At 40.8% G+C, this 27,550-nt stretch overlaps 1 protein-coding gene and 1 long non-coding RNA gene across 4 annotated transcripts in view; both read left to right on the forward strand.

Annotated features, from left to right (window-relative positions):
- aqr (aquarius intron-binding spliceosomal factor) overlaps positions 1 to 15,579 on the forward strand; it is a 56,898-nt gene extending 41,319 nt beyond the window's left edge. For 2 of the 3 annotated variants that reach the window (XM_080203165.1, XM_080203163.1), the window contains exons 28-36: positions 3,308 to 3,445; positions 6,708 to 6,779; positions 7,657 to 7,844; positions 8,963 to 9,134; positions 9,348 to 9,518; positions 10,608 to 10,693; positions 13,628 to 13,802; positions 13,902 to 14,015; positions 15,149 to 15,579. In XM_080203165.1, coding sequence (XP_080059291.1) covers positions 3,308 to 3,445; positions 6,708 to 6,779; positions 7,657 to 7,844; positions 8,963 to 9,134; positions 9,348 to 9,518; positions 10,608 to 10,693; positions 13,628 to 13,802; positions 13,902 to 14,015; positions 15,149 to 15,352 — 1,320 coding nt within the window. In that variant the 3' untranslated portion in view covers positions 15,353 to 15,579. The remainder of the gene's footprint in view (positions 1 to 3,307; positions 3,446 to 6,707; positions 6,780 to 7,656; positions 7,845 to 8,962; positions 9,135 to 9,347; positions 9,519 to 10,607; positions 10,694 to 13,627; positions 13,803 to 13,901; positions 14,016 to 15,148) is intronic. The other variant, XM_080203166.1, reaches the window with a different exon arrangement.
- Positions 15,580 to 17,839: 2,260 nt separating this feature from the next.
- On the forward strand, positions 17,840 to 27,169 carry LOC145352320 (uncharacterized). Its single transcript, XR_013888528.1, has 3 exons — positions 17,840 to 17,958; positions 24,326 to 24,436; positions 26,400 to 27,169. It is a non-coding gene; the product is annotated as an uncharacterized LOC145352320 (long non-coding RNA).
- The last annotated feature ends 381 nt before the right edge of the window (positions 27,170 to 27,550 follow it).

A 27,550-nucleotide genomic window follows, 5' to 3' on the forward strand; every position in this document is an offset into this window, starting at 1 on the left:
TTCTTAAACACTGCATAATTTACAGGTAATATGACATTTGTAGTCAGTTAAATCGTGACTGTTCCTCCATTGATAGTTTACGTTTAATATGCTGTTCTTGCCATGTTATTCTAAGTGACTGCTTATTAATTACTTAATGTTGTAAACCCTGAACAGATTAAAATGTGAAAATCTTCTATAAAGAGACAGCATGCACAATGCTTAAAGTCAGATGAGAGGAGAAGCATGCCATGTTATTTGTTGGGTGCTGAAGTGCAGTCTCATTGTTTTAAAACGGTGACTTGAGATCTATTTTTGATATTAAACTGTGATTTAAGCAGAAGACAGAACTAAACGTTCCCAGGTATATATACGGGACGGTGCACAGTGGTTCGCACTGCTGCCTCACAATGCTAGGGACCTGGATTCAATTCCCAGCATGGATCACTGTGCAGAGTCTGCACCTTCTCCCCATGTCTGCATGGGTTTCCTCTGGTTGCTTCCGTTTCTTCCCACACTCCAAAGATGGATTAGGTGGATTGGCCATGATAAATTGACCTTTGGTGTCAGGGGGATTAGCAGGGTAAATGCGTGGGATTGTTGTCGGTGCAGACTCGATGGGCCAAATGGCTCCTTCTGCACAGTAGGGCTTCTATGAACATTTTCAGGTGGGGTAGGGAAAAATAAAATGAGGAAGAATGCTCATTAATTAGAAAATGAATACAGCCAGAGAAAGGAAAATCTTTGCTGATGTTGATGCTGAGATCTTCCATGTGTTAAGAAATTAGGAACTTAATACCATTTTGGTGAGTGTATTATTGCCTACCAGAGATGGGGAGAATAATGATTAAGGATGATATTTGCAGTCAGTTTAAAGGGATAAAAATGTTGCACTTATGGGAAACTTCAACTATCCTAAAGTAACTTGAGATAAGATGGTGATTTTTGATCAAAACAGGAAGGGATTCTTGGAATGCACACGGCATTATTTCCAAAATCAATATGTTGATGGTGAATAAGGCAATGTGCTCTATTAGCTCTGAGTAACAAAACAGAACAAGGAGCGGGTTAGTGGGGCAACACTTGGGGAAGTTATGATGAAAGCCTAATCACATTGAGGAAAGAGTAAAGTTTATTTATTAGCCACAAGTAGGCTTACATTATGAAGTTACAGTGAAATTCCCCTAGTCGCCACAGTTCGGCACCTGTTCAGGTCAATGCACATCTTTTGACTGTGGGAGGAAATCAGAGCACCTGAGAGAAACCCACGCAGACATGGGGAGAACATACAAACTCTACACAGACAGTGACCCGAGCCAGGAATCAAACCTGGGTCCCTGGCGCTGTGAAGCAATTGACTGGTTGGGGAAATGGCAGATTAAAAAGCAGACTAGTGAAAGATATTGAAATGTGATCCGGATTAAATATGATCCTGTTCGCTGTGTAAAGGGGTACGTTAAAGAAATAGTTCCATGAATAAAGTGAGCAGTTTGAAAAGAATGTCTTCAGGAATTCCAAAACTTCCGTTGGCACAGTGGTAAGCTCTAGTGCCTCTTAGCACCAGTGACACAGGTTCAATTCTGGCCTCGGGTCACTGTCAGTGTGGAGTTTGCACATTCCCCCCCAACGTCTGTGTGGGTTTCCTCTGGATGCTCCGGTTTCCACCCACAGTCCATAAATATGCGAGTTACATTCATTAGCCATGCTGAATTGACCCTAGTGTCAGGGGAATTAGCAGGATAAATATGTGGGGCTATGAGAATAGGGTCTGAGTGGGATTGTGGTCGGCACAGACTCGATAGGTCGCATGGCCTCCTTCTGCACTGTAGAAAATGCATTTCAAAGTCAGTGGTTCATATTTAATTAATCAAGCAGTCACGAGTTTTAGTATTTCATTCAAGGGTGACAGCTCCAACAATACAGCGTTAAAGTGTCAAATGTTCCAAAGTCCTAGGGAAACAGGTTACTAAAAAGGACACTTTATTATGTCCCTTATATATACACGCAAGGAAAGTGAGAAATATAAAATCTCCCTTACATACTTTAGAAGATTAACAGCAAACCAGTGGTTTACATCAAGCAAAATAGCAAAAGCTGTGTAAGAGCTGAAATAAAAGGATAATCCTAGAAAGGATAAGACCACTTAGAGTGGAACAAAAGGGCATCTCTCATTCAGAATGATCGAGTATTTCCCATCAATTTTTACAGAGGAATGGAAAAGGGCTGTCTCGGGCAATTCAACCATAAATTTTTCAAACAGCACAGTACGAACAAAATCAAAGCAAAATATGGCGGATGCTGGAAAAACTCAACAGGTCTGTGGAGAAAGGAACAGAGTTAACATTTCCAGTTCAGTCTGACCCTTCTTCGGAACCAAGGAGGTTATTGTAGAGGAAATGCTTTTATCACATGTGACTGTTGAGGCAAACTCCAAAACCTAAAAGTGTGAAAAGGAAGCAAATAAAAGATAATCTTGACTAGGGAAGGAAATGGCATTGTAACCATTTTCTGGGTTAAATGTTTTGTGCAGCGCAGCTTCAAGAAAGGTTTAGGTTGCTTAATCTGTCCAAAGGGCATAATTGTCCTTCATTTCTAGAAATCGGATATTACATAAATCCAGCTGCTTTACTCTTTCCAGGAGATACTAAGTAATGCGCAGGTGATCTCAATCTGCTCACTTTAAATTTAAACCCTTTTAAGTTTTTAGAATGAGCTTATTTTCTATCATCCGATAGAAGTGAGTTTTCTATGCAGTTTGTGCTCGATGTTTCAGAAAGTACAGGGTATTGAACATATACCATTTTATTCATTATCATCAATACTATTAGCAGCACAGTGGTTAGTGCTGCTGCCTCACAGCATCAGGGACTCAGGTTCAATGCCCAACTTGGGTCACTGTCTGTGTGGAGTTTACCCATTCTTCCCATGTCTGCATTTCCTCCAGGTGCTCCAGTTTTCTCCCACAGTCCAAAAGATATGCAGGTTAGGTTGATTGGCCATGCAAAAGTTGTCCCTTAGTGTCCTGAGATGCATAGGATTAGTGGGTAAATATGTAAAGATATGGGGGTAGGACCTTGGTGGGATTGAAGTCAGTGCAGACTCAATGGGCCAGTTGGCCTCTTTCTGCACTGTAGGGTTTCTATGTTCTATGCCTATGTTCTCAGTACCTTCATTGTAGTGTTAATTTAAGCCTACTTGTGACATTAACAAATAAATACCTAGATAAGCTTCCAAATCTTTAATATGTAGTCATAGTTTTGCTTCTGTACAAAGGCAAATATCTGTGACTTTGTGTTTTTTAACTTTCCTTCCTTGGTAATTTTTACAGGAGTTTCGAGCCTTTGAACTGCTGCGCAGTGGACTGGACAGATCAAAATATTTATTAGTGAAAGAAGCAAAGATCATTGCCATGACATGTACTCATGCAGCTTTAAAACGACATGACCTCGTGGAGCTGGGCTTCAAGGTAAAAAGCAATTCAATTCTTTAATACAGTAATTCTTGGAAGTGACTCGAGTATTTCAGAGCAGCTTAACTCATAATAAATTGAAACTTGGTATGTTTCCAGCTTGGTCCTTTCTTTGTGTAAAATAATTAAAAGAACAAAAGTGAAAACTCTTGTCCAGGTATATAGGAAAGAGTTTTACTTTAGACTGGATTCAATACACTTATAAAGATGATTTTTTTTAAAACTGAAGTATTGTATTTAAAAAGAATTGATCTGCAACTGCAATTTTTACTTAAACCCAAAACAAATGATGCAGATGAGAATTTTGCCTTTTAATTTGTAATGACATTGTCTGAAGATGTGTAGATTAGGTGGATTGGCCATGCTAAGTTGCCCCTTAGTGTTCCAAGATGTGTTGGTTAGGAAGATTTGTCAGGGGTGAATATGTGGGGTTACGCAGATCGGGTGGGGTGGACCCTCTGTGCTCTCCAAGTTGTCAGATTGAATTGTCTGATACCTAGTACAAGATGAGTGGAAATTTCCACCCACTAATTATTGAGTAGACCAATGCCTTTGTCTTTGCAAAAGGCCACGGATGGACATGTAGACAGGAGAGCAGGGTGGTGTAGTGAAGTGGCAAGCGACAGGAACGTCTGCAGGTGTTCAGCAAAGCGGTCACCCAGTCAGCGATTGGTCTCTCTGATGTAGAGTATCCGGCATCTGCGCTGTAGAAACGTAGCTGCTGACACAATTCACTGCACCATGCTTAATTCTTTGATTTGATTTCTTGATTTGATTTGATTTGATTTATTGTTGTCACACGTACTAAAATACAGTGAAAAATATTATTTTATATTATGTTGTACTGTTCATAGAGAAGGAAAGGAGACAGTGCAGAATGTAATGTTGCAGTTATGGCTAGGGTGTAGGGAAAGATCAACTTAATGCGAGGTAAGCCCATTCAAAAGTCTGACAGCAGCAGGGAAGAAGCTGTTCTTGAGTCGGTCGGTACATGACCTCAGACTTTTGTATCTTTTTCCCGACAGAAGAAGATGGTAGAGAGAATGTCCAGGGTGCATGGGGTCTTTAATTATGCTGGCTGTTTTGCTGAGGCAGCGGGGAGTGTAGACAGAGTCAATGGATGGGAGGCTGGTTTGTGTGATGGCTTGGGTTACATTCACAATCTTTTGTAATTCCTTGAGGTCTTGGCAGATTAATTCTAGACTAAACATTGTAAAATGACACAAACTTGTATTTATATTTTTGTCATTTTGATGTACTCGGAATGAAGGATATAGCTGGGACCAAAAAACTGATTTTGTCAGTTTTGACAAACTCTAACTTATATACTGTAAAAATAAATTTAATATTTCATGCTGCTGAGAAATTATTCATGCTCAGGGATTGCACTGTGCAGTACGTTAGCATAATGTCTTTTCACCTGAGGGGTGATTTGACTCTAGGTTGACAAGATGAATGCGCCTTCATGCATTGATGATAAGGATATATAAAATTAGTTTGGGCACTTTGAAAGAATTATGTAAATTACAACGTAGAATGAGACCATTTGACTCATGTGACTTTACCAATGCTATCATTTTAACTGGAGCTATCTAATCTAATTTCCCATACTTTCCCAATATTGTTTTATGTTCTTCATTTTTAACATTGTCCGATTTAAATAATGTATAGTGTTTGTCTTATTTACTTTGAAATCATCGCTGTATCTCCCCCTTTGGCCCTATTTCAGTGCAACAGGAAAAGTTATTTTATGAACCGTACTTTATAGGTTCTAACCTCTCTTTCCTGGTATTCTAATCAATCTATGCTGTACTGTTTCATTGCTGAGACATTCATTCTCCTATGGAATCCAACTTCCAGTTGGCCTAACCAATGTTTGTTTACAAATCCGGTATCACATGGTCACTGAGCTCTGACGAAGGGTCATTCAGATTCGAAATGTTGGCTCTATTCTCTCTCCACAGATGCTGTCAGACCTGCTGAGATTTTCCAGCATTTTCCTGTTTTTGTTTCAGATTCCAGCATCTACAGTATTGTGTACTTATCTTTATATTACACAGTCACTGTTTTATTCATTACCTTTAGTTATAACACCCAGAATCCGATTCTTCATAATGGCTTTCTCTGGCTGAATTTCTACCGTTTAAAGTTTTATGTGTATGCTTGGATCTTGCTATTCTTTCACTTAATCTTACTATTAGATGCACTTTTTTTTTAGCCTTTTTCCAATACTGGGCTCGAATTTACCAGCACGCCTGCCCAAATTCAGGCGTCAGGTGAAGCTTGGAGAACGGTATTCTCTGTTGGCCTCGGGTGGAGGTGCTGGTAAAATTCCTCTGTATTTGAACTATATTTGCCACTTATCTGTCCATTCTCTAAATCAGTCTGTGCCCTGCTGCTTTCTTCTACTTTCTTCTGACTTGCTTGGTATTGTGAGCAAACAGAAAATGAAGTTCTTTCCCATCCAGTTCTGGTGACTTTACCCACACAAGGGGGAAGAATCTCGTGCTGGCAGTAGAGGCTATTGCTTTGTCGGGCATGAGTTGGGGAAATCTGCTTTCCTGGAAGCATACGTTTTCTTAGTTGTGAGATGATATTTTGTCAGAATCAACACAACGTCAGATTTAAGAAACCAGTACTGTACATTTAGAAACTAAATTCTAAATGTAGAATTTACATTCACATGCATATAAAGCAGTGACTGTTGGGCAGATTAGAGGAAGGCTTTGCCCTATATTTGATTGTGCCACATGACCTAAGCAAGCTTGATACTCAAACTGGCTTCCTGAATTTCAGAACCTTCCCTGGATTGCTCTCTCTCTCTCTCTCTGCCACTTGCATTCACTGACACTGGGCGGTACGGTGGCACAGTGATTAATACTGCTGCCTCACTGTGCCAAGGATCCAGGTTCGATTCTCTCCTTGAGTCACTATCAATGCGGATTCTGCACGTTCCTCCCCGTGTCTGCATGGGTTTCCTCTGGGTGCTCCGGTCTTTTCCCGCAGTCCAAAAGATATGCTGGTTAGGTGAATTGGCCATGCTAAATTCTCTCTCTGTGTACCCCAACAGGCGTTGGAGTGTGATGACTTGAGGATCTTCACAGTAACTTCATTGCAGTGTTAATGTAAGCCACTAATAAATAAAAAAAAGTGTTCATACTGGAGTTAATTGTTTATTTGATGGGGGCTGGTGAGGGGACAGCATTGGCCTTTGATTTGAGAATATGAAAAAAAAATCTTTTCCAATTGTTTTTGACAGTATGACAACATCCTGATGGAGGAAGCAGCACAGATTCTTGAGATTGAAACCTTTATCCCACTCCTGCTACAAGTAAGGTTTCTTTTAGAAGTTGACTGTCACCATATTAGAACCTTATTGCTGGAACGAGTGTAACAATGATAATTAATATGGTCAGTCTTTTTTAGGTTGGTTTACCCCCAAGTTAGAACAAAATAAGTTTTGTACCTCATGTTGAAATTCTGTCGATAGCCCTTAAATTGAATTTACTGATGTGGAATTAATTTGTAAACCTGGCTGCAAACTCATGGTTGGTAATCATCAGAAAGTTACTGAAACTTAGCAAACGAGAATTAACTTAGTCCAAGCGAGGCATTAGCTATTCAGTTTCTCACTGATTTAATTAACTAACAATAAGGAACAAACCCTTGACATCCAGATTTGAGAAGTAGCAGCTGAAATTGTAGAAATTGCTTCCAATTTCTCGCAATATCTTTTGAGATCATAAATTCATAAGATATAGGAGCAGAATTAGGCCATTTGGCCCATCGAATCAACTCTGCCATTTAATCATGGCTAGTATGCTCCTCATCCCCATTTTCTTGCCTTCTCCCCATAACCCTTCAGCCCATTACCAATTAAAAATCTGTCTAACTCTTCAAATTTACTCACTGTCCCAGCATCCACCGCACTTTGGGGTAGCAAATTCCACAGATTCACAACCCTTTGGGAGAAGTAGTTTCTCCTCAACTCTGTTTTAAATTTGTTACCCCTTATCCTCAGACTATGACCTCTTGACATAGAATGCCCTGTAAGAGGAAGCATCCATTCCATGTCTGTTTTATCCGTACCTTTTATCATCTTGTGTACCTCAATTTGATCACCCCTCATTCTTCTAAATTCCAGAGAGTATCGGCCTAAACTGTTCAGTCACTCAGGAAGTTGTTTATACGTTGTCCATTCTCCATAGAACCCTGAGGATGGTTTCAGTAGACTGAAGCGTTGGATAATGATTGGTGATCACCACCAACTTCCACCTGTCATTAAGAACATGGCCTTCCAGAAATATTCCAACATGGAACAGTCACTGTTCACACGCGTTGTTCGTTTGGGCGTTCCAACAGTGGATCTAGATGCTCAGGGCAGAGCAAGAGCAAGGTGAGGAAAGTGGACTTAAAGAAAAAAGACTAGCATTTAGTTTTTGTTTTATTCTTTCACAGGAAGTGGGTGTCACTTTTTGGCCAAACTGAGGGGCTGCCCTTTCTGAGGGCAGCTAAGAGGCAACCTCACTGCTGTTAGCCTAGAGTCACATATAGGCCAGAGCGGATAAGGATTCCTTCCCCAAAGGACATTCATGAATCAGATGGGCTTTTGCAACAATCAGTGCACACCGTTACTGAGATCGGTTTTTGAGTTCCAGATTTAACTGAATTTAAATTTCCCAGCTGCTATAGTTGGATTTGAACCCATGTCCCCAGAGCACTGGCTTACAAGCCCAGTGACATTACCAATATGCTATCATTTCGGGCGGCATGGCGGCAAGCACTGCTCCCCCACAGCACCAGGGACCCGGGTTCAATTCTGGCCTTGGGTCACTGACTACTTGGAGTATGCATGTTCTCCCTGTATCCGCATGGGTTTCCTTCCGCAGTCCAAAAATGTGTGGGTTAACAGTATTGGCAATGCTAAATTACCCCTTAATGTCCCAGGATGTGTAGGTTAAAGGGATTAGCAGGGTGAGTATGTGGGATTACGGGGATAGGGCCTGGGTGGGATTGTTGTCTGTGCAGAATTGATGGGCTGAATGGCCTTCTTCTGCACTATAGGGTTTTTCTGATTTCTATGATGTCTCCATCAGTATAGATGGATTTCAATAACTTGTTGGCAGTGATATGTAACCAGCTTCCCTGTCTGTCTCTGGGGTGTTGGCCAGACACGGAAATTGTCCCGTTCTCCCTCGAGTGCTGCCACGGGGCCTTCCATATTCACTGGAGGTCTTAGTTCAATGTTCCATTAAAAAGACAGCACCTCTGGCATGGCAGTACTCCCTCAGTATTGCACTGAAGTGTTAGGCTAGATACCCCACTCAAGTCTCTATTGGGTTTGAACCCATGACTTTTGATTTGGAAGCAACGGTACCAGCACTAAACCATGGCTATTCTAAGGTTTTCGGGAAAAATGGGAAGCAATATTGAAAGGGAATTTGTTCATTGTCCACTGTTTAACTTATTGTGCATCCCGTTGCTAACCTTTGTTCCATTTTACCTTTCCATAAGTTTGTGCAACCTCTATAACTGGCGTTACAAGAAACTGGGCAACCTTCCCCATGTACAGATCTTACCTGAGTTTTGTTCTGCCAATGCTGGTTTAGCGTACGATTTCCAACTTATCAATGTGGAGGATTTCAATGGAATCGGTGAATCTGAGCCCAATCCATATTTTTACCAGGTAAATAGTTGTCTTAATATCATTATAATATCAAATGTCTACAAACTTAATTGAAGCTATTGAAGACAGATTAATTACATATTTTGCATCCTGATGATTATTATACTAAAAGTATTTTAGCTTTTTTTTTAAAGTAGTATTCACGAAGTTGAAGAATGCTTGAATGTTTGCAGTTTTTACTTTGCATTGCCTGCTTTCCTGACCTTTTGACAGAACCTTGCAGAGGCTGAGTATGCAGTGGCTCTTTTCATGTATATGCGCTTGCTGGGGTACCCTGCAGAGAGAATCAGCATCTTGACAACATACAACGGGCAGAAGCATTTGATTCGTGATGTTATTAATCAACGTTGTGGTGGTAATCCTCTTATAGGACGACCAAGCAAGGTAAGGTTTCTCTTCAAATCTTGTTACACAGTTGACCTGATGTACAGCAGGATAGTGAACTATAGCGACATTTTGCAAGTATTGTCTGAAGAATTGACTGGCTGGACACTGTACGATACAAAGAGTCCAGATAGATTATTTTTTCTTTGCTACTAGAAAAGTGAGAGAGGATCTGATAGAAACTTATAAAATTCAAACAGTGTTAGACAAGTTAGATTCAGAAAGAATGCTCCCGATGGTGTGGAAGTCCAGATCTAGGGGTCGTAGTTTGACGATGACCTTTTAGGACTGAGATGCGGAGTAATTTCTTCACTGAGAGGGTGGTGGATGTGTGGAATTCACTACCACAGAAAGTAGCTGTGTGACTTCAAGAAGAAATTAGATATAGCTCTTGGGCCTCTAACAGGATCAAGGGATATGGGTGGAAGGAGGGATCAGGATATTGAATTTGATGATCAGACATGATAATGAATAGCGGAGCAGGCTCAGAGGGTCAAATGGCCTACTCCTGCTTCTAGTTTCTATGTTACTAATTTCCCAATCCCACATTATATGGAGGAGAACTGAGTGGAGGTGAGGCAGCTCCTTCGGTGGGTGTGGGGGAAGAATTATTGGAGTGAGGCTGGGTATTGTCGAGTATGTCTCTTGGTGCCTGACACTGGGAGAGCTCAGATGAGATCTGTACAAAGGAAGGATGACTTTTTTCAAGCAGCTGGTGAAGGTCTCATGTCCTCCCCAAATAAATTGAAGCAAATTATTTGATTGTTGAAGGCTGGATAGTAATGCAGTTCATGCAGCACAAAGAGATGGAATGAACCTCCCCAATCTGCTCCTTTACATGGATTATGTTGATTTTGTTCTTATGTGGTCATAGTGTGATCCAGAGCTGCCAAGCTCTGAGGAGTATTTCATTGTCTGTGCGTATACTTAGTTTTATCACCAGCTTTCATAATTTATTTCACATATCCTCATACCAAACCTTGTATATGTTAAAGGGCCTTTAAATGAGCAGGGAATTATTTTTTATTCCTCATTCTTGCTATCTTCCCCCAAGTTTTCAGTTCAAAAATGGCAGCTTTTATTTTCTAGGTGACCACAGTGGACAGATTCCAGGGACAGCAGAATGACTATATTATCCTCTCTTTAGTACGAACTAAAGCTGTTGGACATCTCAGGTATGGTGTGTGTCATGATTATAGATCACTAATGAGCTACAAGATGAGATTGTACTGAATGACAACATTGTAAGATTCATACAAACCTGAAACTAACCTAGGTATTTAAAATCTTTCAAATCGCCACATTTTTAAATCTTGAACATCTTCAGTGGATTTGCTTTTAAATTCTTCATTTTTTTTATAACCTGTATCCTATATAGTCTTTATCATATAGTCTACTCCACCTGTATTCTATATAGTCTTTAATATATAGTCTACATCTGTATTCTATATAGTATTTAACATATATCTACATCATTTGCACTCTATTCTATATAGCCTTTGTCATATACCCTATATTGCCTGTATAGTATACAGCTTTATTGTATAGTCCATATTGTCTGTATTCTATATATCTTTAACAGGTGGTCCAGGGTCTGACCAGTTTCTTTCATATTAGTTTCCAAAAAATGCCTCATTGAAGACAGCTGACAGTTTCATTAAAATGAGCGGGACAGTGATGTTGCGGTTTGTAGTTGTATCAAAAGATGTTGGATATTCTTGTCTCTGGTTTGAGAAAATGGTTTTAAATAAACTAATGAAACTGCAGCAGAAATGTCCTGAAGTTTTGTTCAGTTTTCATAGTCATCTTTCGAAAATAGAAAAACGTTTAGATGCTAAAAATCTGCAGTGAAATCAAAAATGGTTGGTATTGACCAATCTTTACCTTTCAGCTGCTAAGCTATCCTGCATTTTTAGCGTTTCTTAATTTATATAAATGTTTTTGTTGAACATAAAATGAAAGCCCCTTTCCAAGGATAGTTAATCTTCCCTTCACCAAACAGTGGTAATTCTGCTGGCAATACTGATTAGAGGCAAGGATGTCTGTCTCTGCCAGTAATCTTTGTCAAAGACCGGAGACTAACTTAGTTGATAACAGATGTATATCTACGAAAGTAGCAAGTTGTACAACTATATGAATATATTTCTTCATAATACATCAATGTCAGAGAACTTTGGGTCAATTCCATATCCAATTCTTGGATATAATTTAAAATTTATTTATTCATTAATGTCATAAGTAGGCTTACATTAATACAACAATGAAGTTACTGTGAAAATCCCCTAGTCACCACACTCTGGTGCCTTTTCAGGTACACTGAGGGAGAATTTAGCATGGCCAATCCACCTAACCAGCATGTCTTTGGACTGAGAGAGGAAACCGGAGCACCTGGAGAAAACCCACACAGACCCTGGGGCGAACGTGCAAACTTCACACAGACGGTGACCCAAGCTGGGAATCGAACCCGGGTTCCTGGCGCTGTGTGACAGCAGTGCTAACCACTGTGCCACCATGCTGTCCTCTAATCACATTGCTGATTTCAAAAATATGATTGTCAGAAAAAGCCACAGATTGTTTGCGTAGCTAAATAATGTTTGGCATGGAGCGCATGGCTCTTGCAGTCAATGTTGTCTGCAATCAGCTTGCACCCCACTTCACTTGCCCTTGCTGTATGTGTGTATCGCTTCAGTCAGACTGAAAAAAGTTACGCAGACATAAATCAGCAGAATGCAGCCACCCTGTGCAATAGTTAACAGAATATCTCGTGGGCTGCACTCAGAACCCAGAAGGGCTGCAGGTTGCCTGCCATTGCCCTGGTGCCAGACTGCTGTTTGTTTCCAGCTGTCTTGTCAGTATTTCAGTTACTAATCTTGTCCGCTATTTAACTCCTTCTTTCCACATCTCCACTTTGTCGCAGCGCTCTCTGTGTCCAGAAATTTTCCATTCAGTCTTTAGCTGCATTTTAGTTCCTCATAGTCTTTTCCCTTCTGCCTCATGCTTATCTATTTACTTAATTTCCTGTCGAGTCCTGTGAGACAGTTTTGCATGTGAGGGGCAGTCTAGAAATGGTGATGAGTAAGTCCCACGTATTTTATTTGATATTAGTTAATCTGGCTGGTATTTTGGGAGAAGTAGTATCAGTTCCTCATTTGGCCAACATGGCTGAAGATATGAGTCTGGCATGGCTAACTTCAGCTGTCTTTCATTAAAACCTTGATGTTAACTGCTACATACTGGAAACATTTAGCAACCCACACAGTCTGTGGCTTTTTTTACAATCATATTTTTGGAATCAGCAATGTGATTCGAGGGCAGCATGGTGGCGTAGTGGTTAGCACTGCTGCTACACAGTGCCAGGAACCCAGGTTCGATTCCCGGCTTGGGTCACTGTGTGGAGTTTGCACGTTCTCCCCATGTCTGTGTGGGTTTCTTCCAGATGCTCCAGTTTCCCCTCTCAGTCCAAAGACGTGCTGGTTAAATGCATTGGCCATGCTAAATTCTCCCTCAGTGTATCTGAACAGGCACCAGAGTGTGGCGACTAGGGGATTTTCACGGTAACTTCATTGCAGTGTTAATGTAAGCCTACTTGAGACACTAATAAATAAACAACGTAGCAGTATTGAAAGAGGGAGCTCCAGAGGGTAGAAACATAAAGACCAAAATATTGGCTGTTAACGATTGAGTTGAAAGCAAGGAGCAATTCGGCACTGGAAGAGCCAATGAAGAAAAAGAGCTTGGAGATCAGGAAGGTAGAAAAGAATGAGACGAGAGGGAGATCTAAATCCCAGAGAGTTTCAGGAGCATAATAAATTAAAACAGATCAGTATGTAATGAAAATCCATACTGTCCAATTTAAAAATTAAGTTTAATTGTAAGCATGATGTACGGCAGTGTAGCTTAACTGACCTAATTGAACGTGGTTTTATCAGCCCTGAGCGATCAGCTTATAACTTTAGATTGATTGACAGTGTTGGGTTGAGATCACCTTTGTCAAAATGCCATTTATTCACTGCATTTTTATGTTTAGATTATTTTTTGGGTATTTTTCTACAGCAGTAAGCCTTGTTGCAACAGCCGGGATATTAACCATCATCTTCCTTTCTCTCCAGAGATGTTCGGCGATTAGTTGTTGCCATGTCAAGAGCCAGGCTTGGGCTATACATATTTGCAAGGGTCTCGCTGTTCCAGAACTGCTTTGAGCTTACTCCAGCCTTTAACCAGCTAACAGCTCGGCCACTCCAGCTACACATTGTGCCATCTGAGTATCACCCAACAGATAGACGGGTAACTTACATTAAGTAGCAAATGATTATCCTTTCTGACTGAATTTTAGCAGTGATTTTGCTGATGTTCCCTTATAACCATTTGTTTTGTTTGTTCCAGAATGGCAATATTCCAACACATTTAACACGAGTTATCAAAAACATGCCTGAGTTGGCAAACTTTGTTTACAATATGTACATGCAGATGATTCAGAATATGCACCAAAGCAGAAAGGTAAAGAACTGTTTTAATTTCCCCCTCAGTCCTGCGTTCTTGCAGTTAAAGCCTGTGTTTTAAATGAACATCAGACTGTCAGCTAAATGATGAGGGTAAAGGGTTCATAACAAATTGCTTAAAAAATGAAAACAAAATTAATTGCCTGAATGATATGAATTTATCTTGTGTAAATGCCTTTCTTTGTGTGTAAGAATAGAAATCTTCAAAATCCTATTTGACTGTTCAATAAGTTTAAGTTCTAAGTATCATCGTCACTTCTTTGAAGGTTCAGTTATATCTGAAGTCAGTATTTCTCCATCACATTCTTGACATATGGAAGCAGCACTATACAGGACTTCTCAAACCCACAGTGTCCATGCAGTAACTAACTTGATCGATGGCAATAACTGCCTCAAGTGCAGCTTGTTGGTTAGAGGCCAGGTTTCTGTAATTAGATTGTCAAATTTTGTTTGCTAACACTCCAGTGATGCACATTGGGGTGTTTTACTGTTAAAGGCACTTTAAAAAAATGAAGTCGAGTTATCTGACTGGTGAAGTGGTTTTGGGACATTATGACATTAATACAGATTTGAGGCAAAATGATCAAATAACATCAATTGTTTGTTTTATGTAGCAGTTTTGTTGCAACGCATGACCTATGAAGTTGAGAAACATTTAAACATGGCAAATTGTAATTAGCATCCTTCCTGCACTGATAATTTTTCCATTTAATGTGTCCGTGTGGGTTTCCTCCGGGCACTCCGATTTCCTCCCAGATCCAAAGATGTGTGGATTAGGTTGATTGGCCATGATAAATTGCCCCTTAATGTCAGGAGGATTACGAGGGTAAACCAAATAACTTCCTCCTTCACTGTAGATTCTATGGATAGATTTGAAATGTTAGGGTTATCTAATGAATGTTGGACTACACGGTGAAAGCTGGGATAATGATAAAATTGCTACATTTAGATTTGTACATTTACAAACTTAGAGAATCGCTGATTTTCACAACAACTGTTGCATCAAGTTATGTTTCCACAGTTGCTTCAGGTTACTTTGATATCAACACAGCCATTGCATCAGGACAGTGTATCAAAACCAGTTGTCATTTTGGTACATTCAGTAAATATGTTTTATATTTTTGTGCGCAGCAGTTACTTCCACCACCAGTCCCTCAGTCAATTCAAGAGCCAGCTCCAGTGCCGGATATGGAGAGTATGAAAGAAACTGAAGAGGTGACTCCTGAGAGTAAGAATGAAGAGACAGCAAAGGAAGAACATAAACAGATGCCCGAACATCCTGGCAGGGACAGTGATAGTGAGGGGAGTGGACCTGAAGAAGACAAAGAAAGTTAAATGGCACTTTGTTCCAAAAATCACATCTGCAATGTGGAAGAAAAGTTTTCAGTGAACGAATATGCAGAAGTTAGACATTTTTATCGTACGACTGTCCAAATTATTTATGTAGAGCATCAACCAGTATTCAAAATTCCAAAATGTGGTCATGTGGGTTACAGGAAATAGTTTAATTTGTGACTGGGAGGGTTTGAACAGTTAATTTTGTACTCTAAAGCATTGTAATAAATTTTTGTACAAATCTTTCTCATTGTCAGCATCTGCATATCATTATTTTTTGCATGTACTGACTGGCTAGCTTCATCGGCCACTTTAAGAAACACGTGATCCACACATGACTGCCGACCATGGGTGTGGGGGTGAGATACAGTTAGTGGAGAATAGAAACAGCGGAAGGTTAGGAGCGTGGGGGAGTCAGTGATGGTAATCAGGGTGGCACGGTGGCACATTGCTTACCACTGCTGCTTCACAGCGTCAGGGACCTAGGTTCAATTCCTGCCTTGGATGACTCCAAGTGGAGTTTGCACGTTCTCCCAGTGTCTGCGTGGGTTTCCCCCAGATGCTCCCGTTTCTTCCCAGTCAAAGATGTGGAGATTAGGTAGAATGGCCATGGTAAAATTGCCCCTTAGTGTCCCACAAAGTGTATGTGAGCTGGATTAACTGCTTTTTTGATTTGATTTATTATTGTCACATGTATTATCATAAAGTGAAAAGTATTGTTTCTTGCTTACTATCCAGGCAAAGCATACTGTTCAGAGAGAAGGAAACGAAAGAGTGCAGAATGTAGTGTTACATGTCGTATTTAGGGTATAGGGAAAGAGAAACTTAATGCAAGGTAGGTACATTCAAAAGTCTAACTGCAGCAGGGAAGAAGCTGTTCTGGAGCCGGTTGATATGTGACCTCAGACTTCTGTATCTTTTTCCCAACGGAAGAAGGTGGAAGAGATAATGTCTGGGGTGTGTGGAGTCTTAAATTATGCTGGCTGCTTTGCCAAGGCAGTGGGATGTGTAGACAGAGTCAGTGGATGGGAGGCTGGTTTGCGTAATGGATTGGGTTGCATTCACGACCTTTTGTATTCCTTGCAGTCTTGGCAGGTGCTTTGTAAATGCAACACTTTGTCCCTTCCAGCTAAACAATTCATGGATGTTAGAATAATAAGTAACAAAAGCAATTGACTTTCCTCCTACAGAGCATCAGGCCATTCCGCCCATCAAGCCTGCTGTGCCATTCAAGATGATCATGACTGATTATCCACTTCAGTGTCTTCTCCCTATACTACCCCAAAATCCTTTTACATTATTGGTGTTTGGAAATCTGTCCGTCGCTACTTTGTTAACTGAAACCCTTGCTCCAGTTAATAGATAGGCACTAAAACATTATCTTTAAATTTAATCACATCTTTAAATGTGAGGAAAATATAAAAGGTTTACATACTGTTACAAGACTGATTCTCTTACACTGTATCACAAGCAAGTGCTTCTATTCCCCTGTAAATCCACCCTAATAGGGTTGTCTCTATCTACTCGCATTGGACAGGCCTGGAGATGGGTCAGAGTTCAAGCTTAGAGCTTGAAGTTTCCATTTCTTCTAGCTTCTGTTCTCTTTCAAAACTCCAATATTTATCTTCTGAGCTTGGCTGAAAAACATGGAGTTCTACACGTAGGCACTATATGTAGGCATATCATTTGCATTGGATTATTGCAGGCTGCAGACCTTCGGGCCATTATTCTTAGCTTTATTTGACTCTTTCATATCTGATTTCTGACCTTTTGATCGATTAGAATGAACTCATTATCGAGGATATGTGCTGTTTCTATCCTGCTGACTTTACCCTTTGTAAAACCAAAGATAATTGTTGTAAGTAAACAGAGCAGCCCAGATAACCAACCTGGAGTTAAAACCTTTTGTCCTCAAATTAGCCACATTTCCCATCAAGCCATAGTACTGTCCTTCCTTTGCCTGGCCATTTTGTATTAGACTATAGCTTGCTGACTACAAAACATACTCAATGACTGAGCTTCCTTTCTGATAGAGAATTCCAAAGATTCACTACCCTCTGTCAAAGAGTTGGTGCAGACTCGATGGGCTAAATGGCCTCCTGCGCTGTGGAGATTTTATGATTCCATTCTAATGAGGGACTAAATAGTCTGTTGTACCTATGTTCTTATAGAGAAAAAAAACTTGTTATATCTCAAATGCCCCACAGTTATCATTAAGCTACCAGGCATTTGTTACTTGCACCTAGTCTTTAAGTTACCTTTCAAAAGGTATTCTGCGCATAAATTTCAGTGAGAAATTATGTTTGACAATAGTTTAAGCTCAGAAGCAGTTGCCTGAACTTTTTACTGCGGTTTTCAGAGAATGTTTCTAAAAAACACATGCCACCTTTAGTGAGCAAGTCACATCTAGATTTCAGTATGCAAATTCCAGAGTCATGAGGCAAAACAGGAACTTCTTATCGAGGGAAGTGAGCAAACATTTAATAACACGGAAATGTGGACAGTGTGACTGTCTGAGACTCCCGAGTTCATCAGCTAAGTGAGACAAGTTGGTTTAATTTTGACTGCAGTACTGTCTTAACTGTAAGACTCAACATTGCAACTGGGTGAGTTGAGATTTAACCTTCCACTCCCTTGCCTTGCCTGAGGAATGGGGGATTGGAGGGAGGGCAGCTGAGTCTTTGTTCTATTCAAGGGGGTTATTTTGGGGGGATGATTCTTCTCGCCCCTTACACTTTAAGGAGAAGCAACTCTGGAAGGGATACAGGGGAACCCCACTCGCCCTGGCTGGAGGTGGCTAATCTTGTTCCCACTGTTCAAACTGAGTTTCTCACTATCAAACTTCCCTCTGACTGGGATATAATATCTCTGATGTACTTACTTACTGTCCAAACCTTACACACCTTGCCTCTGGCTGCCTGAGTATTGAGAGTTTTGTCCCCTTTACAATTCCCACTTTAAATATTACAAGGTGACTTTAACTCATGTATTTGTTCTTTGTCTGTCTCTACTCCAAGCCTTGGAGCTAATCCAGAACAATATCGTGTTACGTTCCATTGGCAATGGGTGTGAGTGTGAAGGATGTCGTCTGGTCCATTTTCTGGTTGTTGGCTCTCCTTCACTTAGCCTGGCTGATCAGTATGTTCCTGGGCTTCCCCTGTGGTTTTGTCTGTCCCCTGACCACCTGCGCGGGTCTGGACAAAGTCACTGAATTTCTCCTGAAAGGAACAAGCCTGGGCCGCTCCTGCTCCAAGAACATCAAATCCAGCAAAGTGTTGTGCTGAGAAATGGAATTAACACAAAAACTTTCTGGGACGTTTTTCCCTTTGACAGAAAACTTCTTTGAGTATAACCACCAAGCGTGACAAATCTGAGAGGGACTGACCTTCACTTAACCCCTGCTTGCCACGCCCTCACCACAACTTCATTATTTTCATTTTTTCAGTTTCCACTTCATTTTTAATTTCAATTTTAACCTGTTCCGATTTGTCTGAGTTGATATTGGCCTGGAAATCTTTATCAGGTCAGTGTCTCACCTGATGAAGGAGCAGCGCTCCAAAAGCTTGAGATTCCAAATAAACCTGTTGGACTTTTGCCTGGAGACTTCTTACTGTGCCCACCCCAGACAAATGCCAGAATCTCCTCAGCATGGAAAACTTAGGTTTGCAATCCCATAACTTTGGCACAACTTTTTGTTACATTGAATCATTGAATACGTACTTTTGTGATTTAATATTGGTGATTTAATATAAATAACACCAGGTTATAAATTACCTATTTTATATTAATGACCTCTAATGTTACAGCCCATTGGGACAGGCTGAACAATCTGGGTGGGTAATTCATTTATATTGTTTGGACCATTTGCAAAGTATCAAGTCGCAAACAGTTTTAATGCTATCTATTGCTTGATGGACTTGGTTAAAACAAGTGACAGTTTACAACAAAGTTATAACTCGCTGTAGCCAGCCCATGTACCTTGTCTATACATACAGAATGTTATTGAAAATTATTGATGAATAAGGAGGTCTGTTAAACAAAAGCCAATCAATGTGGATGCTAGAAATCTGATATTTAATAAAACCTGTGGAGAGAAATGGAGCTAATGTTTCAGGTCGAGATGATCTTTCATCTGTTAATCCTGTAGAAAGCTTGTTCATTGTCATCTTTTTATTTGTAGGATTGCTTACCCCAGCGTACATAATATAGCCGTGAGGGCAATTGGACCCAAGCAGTGTTCACTCTTTACATGTTAGTGCATATGTTTTTTTTATTCATTTGTGGGACACGGGTGTCACTGGCTAGCCAGCATTTATTGTCCATCCTTAATTGCCCCAAAGCAGTTGAGAGTCAGCTACGTTGCGATGACTCTGGAGTCACAGGTAGGTCAGACCTGGTAAGGATGGTAGATTTCCTTCCCTAAAGGACATTAGTGAACCAGATGGGTTTTTTCCAACAATCAACAACAATTTCATGTTGGACTTTAACCTGGTGCTGTGAGACGTCTTATTGTGCCCACCCCAGTCTGCCATTAGCATTTCCACATCGTGGCTGGAATAGCCTGGACCTGATAGGTCTTAAATGCTGGAATCAAGAAGTTGTCACTATAGTGACATTACATATTAATGATTTAGATGAGGGAACTGAATGTATTATCTTCAAATATGCGGGTGATACAAATTTGGGTGGGGGGGGGGTGGTGAGCTGTGAGGAGGATGCAGAGGTCTTTAGCGTGATTTGGACAGGCTGTGTGAGTGGGCAACTGCATGGCAGATGCAGTATAATGTGGATAAATGTGAGGTTATCCACTTTGGTAGCAATAATAGGAAAACAGATTATTATTTGAATGAGTGTAAATTGACAGAAGTGGATACTCAATGAGACCTTGGAGTCCTCATGTATCAGTCGCTGAAACTAAGCGTGCAGGTTCAGCAGGCAGTAAAAAAGGCTAATGGTATGTTGGCCTTCGTAACGAGAAGACTTGAGTTTAAGGGTCAGGATGTTGTGCTGCAAATTTATGGGGCGTTGGTGAGGCCACACCTGGAGTATTGTGCGCTGTTTTGGTGTCCTTATCTGAGGAAGGATGTCCTTGCTATATAGGGAGTATAGTGAAGGTTTACAGGCTGATTCCTGGGATGGCAGGTCTGTATAATGAGGAGAGACTAAGTCGGTTAGGATTACATTTGCTGGAGTTTAGAAGAATGACAGGGGATCTCATAGAAACTTCTAAATTCTAACAGGGTTAGACAGGGTAGATTCAGAAAGAATGTTCTCAGAATTAGGGGTCATAGTTTGAGGAAAAGGGGTAAATCTTATAGAACTGAGGTGAGGAGAAATTTCTTCACCCAAAGATTGGTGAATGTGTGGAATTCACTCCCACAGAAAATAGTTGAGGCCAAAACGTGTGATTTCAAGAAGAAATTGGATATAGCTCTAGGGGCTAAAGGGATCAAGGAGTATGGGGGGGAGAAGGGGATGGGGTAGCTCTTCAATAAAGGAAGAAATCAGTACAGTAGTGAGAAATGATCTTAATTCAGACAATCGAAATGTGGAATCAGTTTGGGTAGATATAAGAAACACTAAAGGAAGGAAATCACTGGTTGGGAGTCACTTACAGATCCCCTGACAGTCGTGACATCATAGGACTGAATACAATCAAGATTTATTGGGCCTTGTAAAAAAAAAGACTGCAATAACTGGAAACTTTTAATCTTCATAATCTTTATAGATTGGATGAATCAGATTGGTGAAGGCGTCATCCTAGATGAACACAAAAAGTTAGCGTGCAGGTACAGGAAGCAATGACAAAGGCAAATGGAATGTTGGCCTTTATTGAAAGGGGAAGGGAATGTAAAAATGGGGAAGTCTTGTTACAGTCCGCTTGCTGTTTTCATTCTCATGATTTCAATGTCCTGAATATTTACTATTTGATGTAATGTTTGTCACGCCCAAATCCTGCTGTTAGAGATGTGCAGAGAGAGACAACGAAGTTGGCTTTGCATTGACACCATTTCAACTCTTCAATCCAAGCCGTACCCATTTATTCTGACCCTTTGTTTTCAGATTGTTATCCAACACATTTAATTTTCCTCCATTCTGTTTAATTTCTCCTTATTCAAAATGCTTGAATTTTTATAACCATTTTCATGTAAGCAATGATGATGGAATACTTTCTGACCCTTCCTACACACTTGTACCCATTTATCTGTATATAAGCCTTTATTGATCACTTCTTTAAAAACATACCTTAAAATTCTCAAAACATGTTTGTCTTGATTGGACAGGAGCTGCCCGATCTGGATGATGCCATGTATCACTCAGTGTTAACATGACCTTACTGCCTCACAGCTCCAGGGACTTGGGTTTGATTCCCGACTTGGGTCACTGTCTGTGTGGAGTTTGCATGTTCTCCCCGTGTCTGCATGGGTTTCCCCCGGGTGCTCCAGTTTCCTCCCACATTCTGAAAGATGTGCTGGTTAGGTGCATTGACCCGAACAGGCGCTGGAGTGTGGCAACTAGGGGAATTTCACAGTGACTTCATTGCAATGTGAATGTAAGCCTTACGTGTGACACTAATAAATAAACAAATACCCAGAATTTTTGCTGTATTTGGCAGTGTGACAGTAAGGCTGCAGGGGGGCAGAAAAGTGGTATTGAACCTGCTGGAGCGACTTGGCACATCAAAACATTCAAGACTATGTGCCAAGTGCTGGTAAACGGGATTAGGAGGGATGTTTCTCAGCTGTTGGCACAGACTCGATGGGCCAAAGGGATTCTCCTGCACTCTATAATTCTATGATTCTATGAAGGCTTTCCCCACCATTCCATTGGGATCATTGAATAAAATGGCAAGGGGCAGGTCCCATGACATCGTGCTGACAGGGAGAGCCCTGACTGAATCTACCCCACCAGCAACTTTGTATTTTAAAGATTAGAACGCCATTTTTACAGAGAGGTTTATTTGGAACCTTACCGTTGCACGTAGCTTGCCCCCATAGAAGCATCTAAATTCTGGCACTCAGGGGCACTGCACCCCCTGCACCACCCCGAGGGATTGCAACTAAATATTAGGAAGACTGAAGAAACTGTGGCCATTCATGTCAGCAGGATCCTCCAGTCCCGCTGCAGTGAACAGAGATTTAGCTGAGCGCCAAATTCTCCATCCTCACTGGCAGTGGCAGCAGGGCATGAATGGCTGGAGAATTCAGGCCATTGTCTTCAGTCCCATCATTGCCTCCATTCCTACTGGCAAATATCTGAACCAGACTTTTCACAACTTTGGTTTCATATTTGACCCAAGCTGACCTTCTGGCCACATATCATTAAGTCTGCCTGTTTCCATCTCTGCAACATCACCCAACTCCACCTCACTGCAACTCACTTGCACTTGAAACAAGCCCGCATCCACATCTTTGCTACCTCAAGACATTCCTGTGCATCCCTTATCTGTCTCCGGTATTCTACTCAGCCAAAGCTCTGTGGCCCTTGTCTTAACTTCCACCAAGTTCTCTTCATCCAGCCTACGCTGGTCTCCAGTTAAGCAATGACTTGATTTTAAAATTCTCATCTTCGTTTTCCATCCCTCCATGGCCTCATCCTTCCTGATCTCTGTAAGTTCCTCCAGCCCCAACATGTCTGTGATATTCTAATTCTGGTCTCTTGGGAATCTCTGATTTTAAACAGGACGCTACTGGCACCTGTGCCTTCAGTTACCTGGGCCCTAAACTCTGGAATTTTCGACCTACAAATCTTTGCCTCTCTCCCTCTTTTTCCTTTCAGACGTTCCTTAAAATCTAACTGTTTGACCAAGCTTTTGGTGACCGAACCTAATATCTTCTCTGGGGACTTGTGTCAAATTTGGTTTGATAACACCTCTGCAAAGTTCCTCGGGATGTTTTACTGCATTAAGGTGTCATAGAAACGCAAGTAGATGCTGACACTATACTTAGTTAAGAAAGCCCATCAACACCTCTATTTTCTCAGAAGACTAAGGAAATTTGGCATGCCAGCTTTGACTCTCACCAACTTTTACAGATGCCCCATGGAAAGTATTTTTTCTGGTTGAATCACAGCTTGGTACGGGCACCTGCTCTGCCTAAGACTGCAAGAAACTACAAAAGTGAAAGTAGCCCAATCCATCATGCATACAAGCCTCCCATCCATTGACTCTGTCTATACTTCCCGTTGCTTCAGAAAAGCAGTCAGCAAAATTAAGGACCTCATGCACCCTGGATATTCTCTCTTCCACCTTCTTCCAGTGGGAAAAAGACACAAAAGTTTGAGGTCACTTACCAACCGATTTGAGAACAGCTTTTTCCCTGCTGCTGTCAGACTTTTGATTGGACCTACCTTGCACTAAGTTGATTTTTCTCTACATCCTAGCTATGACTGTAACACTACATTCTGCACTCTCCTTTCCTTCTCTATGAACAGTATGCTTTGTCTGTATAGTGCACAAGAAACAATACTTTTCACTGTATATTAATACATGTGATGGTAATAAATCAAATCAAAATAATTGTATCTAAGCATCCTGATGGGTGATGGTCGAGTAACTATAAAAATTAAGTTATTGTTGAGGCAGTATTGTATTTTAACATAATTTTCATCGCTCCAGAGGACAAACTCTGAATATTTTGAAAGCAGATCCTCTGGCTGAAAGCAATTGCTCTGCATTCACCAGCTGCTGGAAAAGTTTGTCGGAACATTGCAATAGGGTGTGTTGTTTCAAATTCACATTTCACCATGTTTATACAAGCTGTCGACTAAAATAGTGTTGGTGAGGGTGGTTATCGCTGAAATACACTGCTTTGTGATGTCACTGTCATGTCACTTTGCCACTGTGACATCCTACCTATGGAGAAATGATTTATTGTGTCACTTGCCACATGAGGGCTAGCAGTAAACTAGCTGCTCTCTTAGCAGGTTCTTCTTGACGGTCCTGTACTTTCAATTGATTATTTTTCCAAACAGAGTCCGACTGTCTGTGCTATTAAAGTACTGGCGAGGAAGTGACCCCAAAGTGTCAAGAAAGGAGGTGCTGTAGTCTTCGGTCTATTGGACAAATTACTTAGTCCATCAAAGGTAACAGTCTTTGACTATTGGTTCCATTGTTATTCAAATGGAAAACTTCCCATAAGATTTATCAATGTTGATGGATGTTTCATTGGCAATAATGTGGGTTTTATTAAAACTTAGTTTGGTTGAATTGTGCATTAAAGCTTATAGCTTAGGGGCGGCATGGTAGCACAGTGGTTAGCACTGCTGCTTCACAGCTCCAGCGACCTGGGTTTGATTCCCAGCTTGAGTCACTGTCTGTGTGGCATTTGTACATTCTCTTCATGTCTGTGTGGGTTTCCTCCAGGTGCTCCGGTTTCCTCCCACAGTCCAAAGATGTGCGGGTTAGGTTGATTGGCCATGCTAAAATTGCCCCATAGTGTCCTGAGATGCCTAGATTAGAGGGATTAGCAGGTAAAATATATGTGAGGATATGGGAGTAGGGCCTGGGTGGGTTTGTGATCGGTGCAGACTTGATGGGCTGAATGGCCTCTTTCTGTACTGTAGAGCTTCTATGATTTCTTCTTGCTTGAGAGGTTTAGAGGGAGAGTGGAGGTCCCAATTTACAACAACATGTGGTGGAAACAGATTCAGTCACCACTTTAAAATGGGAGTTGGATAAGAACTTTGAGAGAGAAACGTAGCAGGGCCACATGGAGAAAAAGGCAGCAGAGAGGAACTAGCTGATTTGCTCTTGCAAAGAGCCAGCACAGGCATGATGGACCGAATGGCCACCTTCTGTCACCACTTTATGATTCTATAATGCGCTCTGTTGCTCCCATGTCAGCAACACGTGAGGCAACTTTGTTCTGTTACGTATTGCTGATCTGAAAATAGGGCAGTAAAATAACTGAACAAAGATTAGAGAGTATGACACAGTAACAGTTTATTAATAACATTCAAAACATTTGCTATTAATTAATAAGCCTTCCTTCCTTTGATTGTTCAACTATAAGGTCTCTGCAGAAGAAACTTCTTTAGGCTTCAGTAGGAAACATTTTTAATATAAACACTGGTTGGAGAAACCTATTCAAGGTGCTCGTTTTACTGTATCCATTAACAAAGTTCTTAGTCACAGACCCATTTAAATTGCAAAATACACAGCTCGGAGTGACACAGCATTTTTGGCTGGAAATGTGCATCAGTGCAGCAACATAATATATTGGCTTCAATTTTTAAAAATTGTGATTTCAAAATCTGTTTTAAAAGTGAATGTCATGTAAGGAGTGACATCATTCTTTCATATTATGATGACACAGGGCATCACAGAGCTTGTCTCTTCACAAGTTTTGAAAGCAAAGTTCATTTTTTTTATTTATTTACACAGTGATTAACACTGCTGCCCCGCAGTGACAGGGACCCGGGTTCAATTCCGGCCTTGGGTCGCTGTCTGTGTGGAGTCTGCACGTTCTTCCCGTGTCTGTGCGTGTTTCCTCCGGGTGCTCCGGTTTCCTCCCACAGTCTGAAAAACATGTTGGTTCGATGCATTGGCCATACTAAATCCTCCCTCAGTGTACCCGAACAGGCACCGGAGTGTGGTGACTCGGGGATTTTCACAGTAACTTCACTGCAGTGTTAATGTAAACCTACTTGTGACACTAATAAATAAACTTTTAAACTTTAACATAGAAATGCTGATGGCATATTGAAAATATATTAATAATGATGATAAGCTGATTTCCCCCAATACCTTTTCCTGATTAGTCATAAGGACTGCATTGCACCAATAGGAAACTGCCATATCAAATATTGATTTTTTGATGTTACACAATATGATGCCATAATGCTGATCTGTATATAATGGCAGCTTGTATTTACAGAACATTGAATCACTCATATGTGTTGTATGTCCACCATAAGTATCTGGTATGTGCCATCAATTATGAAGTGTTTGTATAAGAAAAAATATTTGCATCATTGTTTAGTGCAACATGTATTGCCTGGTGACTGTGGTGTACTCTTTAAACAATTTCTGTTTTCCTCACTTCAGTATTTGGAATTCACCCAGATCCAGTTTATCAACCTCCAGAACGACATGGCTAGCTGCTCGGAGCTTATGTGGTCCCTTTTCTGGCTTATTGTGCTGTTCTTTTTAGGCTGGCCACTCAGTATATTCTTTGGGGGAATCTACGGGTTTTTATCACCTCTGACCACCTGCGTTGGACTGGATCAGATCACCGATATTCTCTTACAAGGTGCAAATCTGGGCAGGACCTGTGCCGAGAACATGAGATCAAGCAAAGCTCTCTGCTAAAAAATCAAACGGATGTCTGCGACCTATCCAGAAACCTTCCTACAACCGTGAGCTGTCCACTTCACCGATCAGATAACTACGGATCACTACATTAAAACAGTCACAGAACTTTATACTGCCCCTCTTACTTTCGCCAGCGGCTACAGATTTGTTTTAACACTTTTGCAACTTCTTTAGGCAACGTTATACCTTTAGAATGAAAACAAATACATTTTAAATTATTTGTAATTAAAATGTTGCAATAAATGACCATCCTCTCACATTTACTTTCAAAATGTAGCTTTTTTGATATTTGTTCAAAGTTATAGAAATAACTCAACTTACTGTTTACCTGGATCTGCAAAAACATCCAAAGCTCCAAATTCATAGAACACCGAAAGTATTAATTCTGTCAAGGACTGAGTACTGTGGTGATAGTGAATTACCTGAAACTAAGCCATCAGTAATAGCAAGGAGAGCATGAAATAAACTATATGAAGAGTGGTTTACTTACTGTTAATGCAACACTTGCTGAAGTATTCTGCTTATTGTACATGCTGTGTTTTTCTAAGTGGGCATTTTCTGCCCCCCCCCCCAGACACAGATTGCGGCTCAATACATTTGTTAGAAGTGATGATACAATCTCGTAAGTGCACACACTGCCCTTTCACCGTTTGGGTAAATTTCCAGAAAAGCCCTACCCAGATAGATGGGGGATGAGACATTTCTTGTGTTTGCTAGCTGTTTGGTCCTAAACAAAATGAATTTAGGCAATCTTCCTCGAGTTTATAAATCCTCATTTATATCCTAGGGGGATACAGCCACTTGGTGAGGATGAATGGGTATGGTTCTCTTTCCTCCTCCTCCCTCTTCCAGCAGTTTGTCCTTCTCCCTGACCTTGCATTAAG

This window comes from Carcharhinus amblyrhynchos, chromosome 14 (genome assembly GCF_965287045.1).
Source record: "Carcharhinus amblyrhynchos chromosome 14, sCarAmb.v2.hapA, whole genome shotgun sequence".
Lineage (NCBI taxonomy): Eukaryota > Metazoa > Chordata > Chondrichthyes > Carcharhiniformes > Carcharhinidae > Carcharhinus > Carcharhinus amblyrhynchos.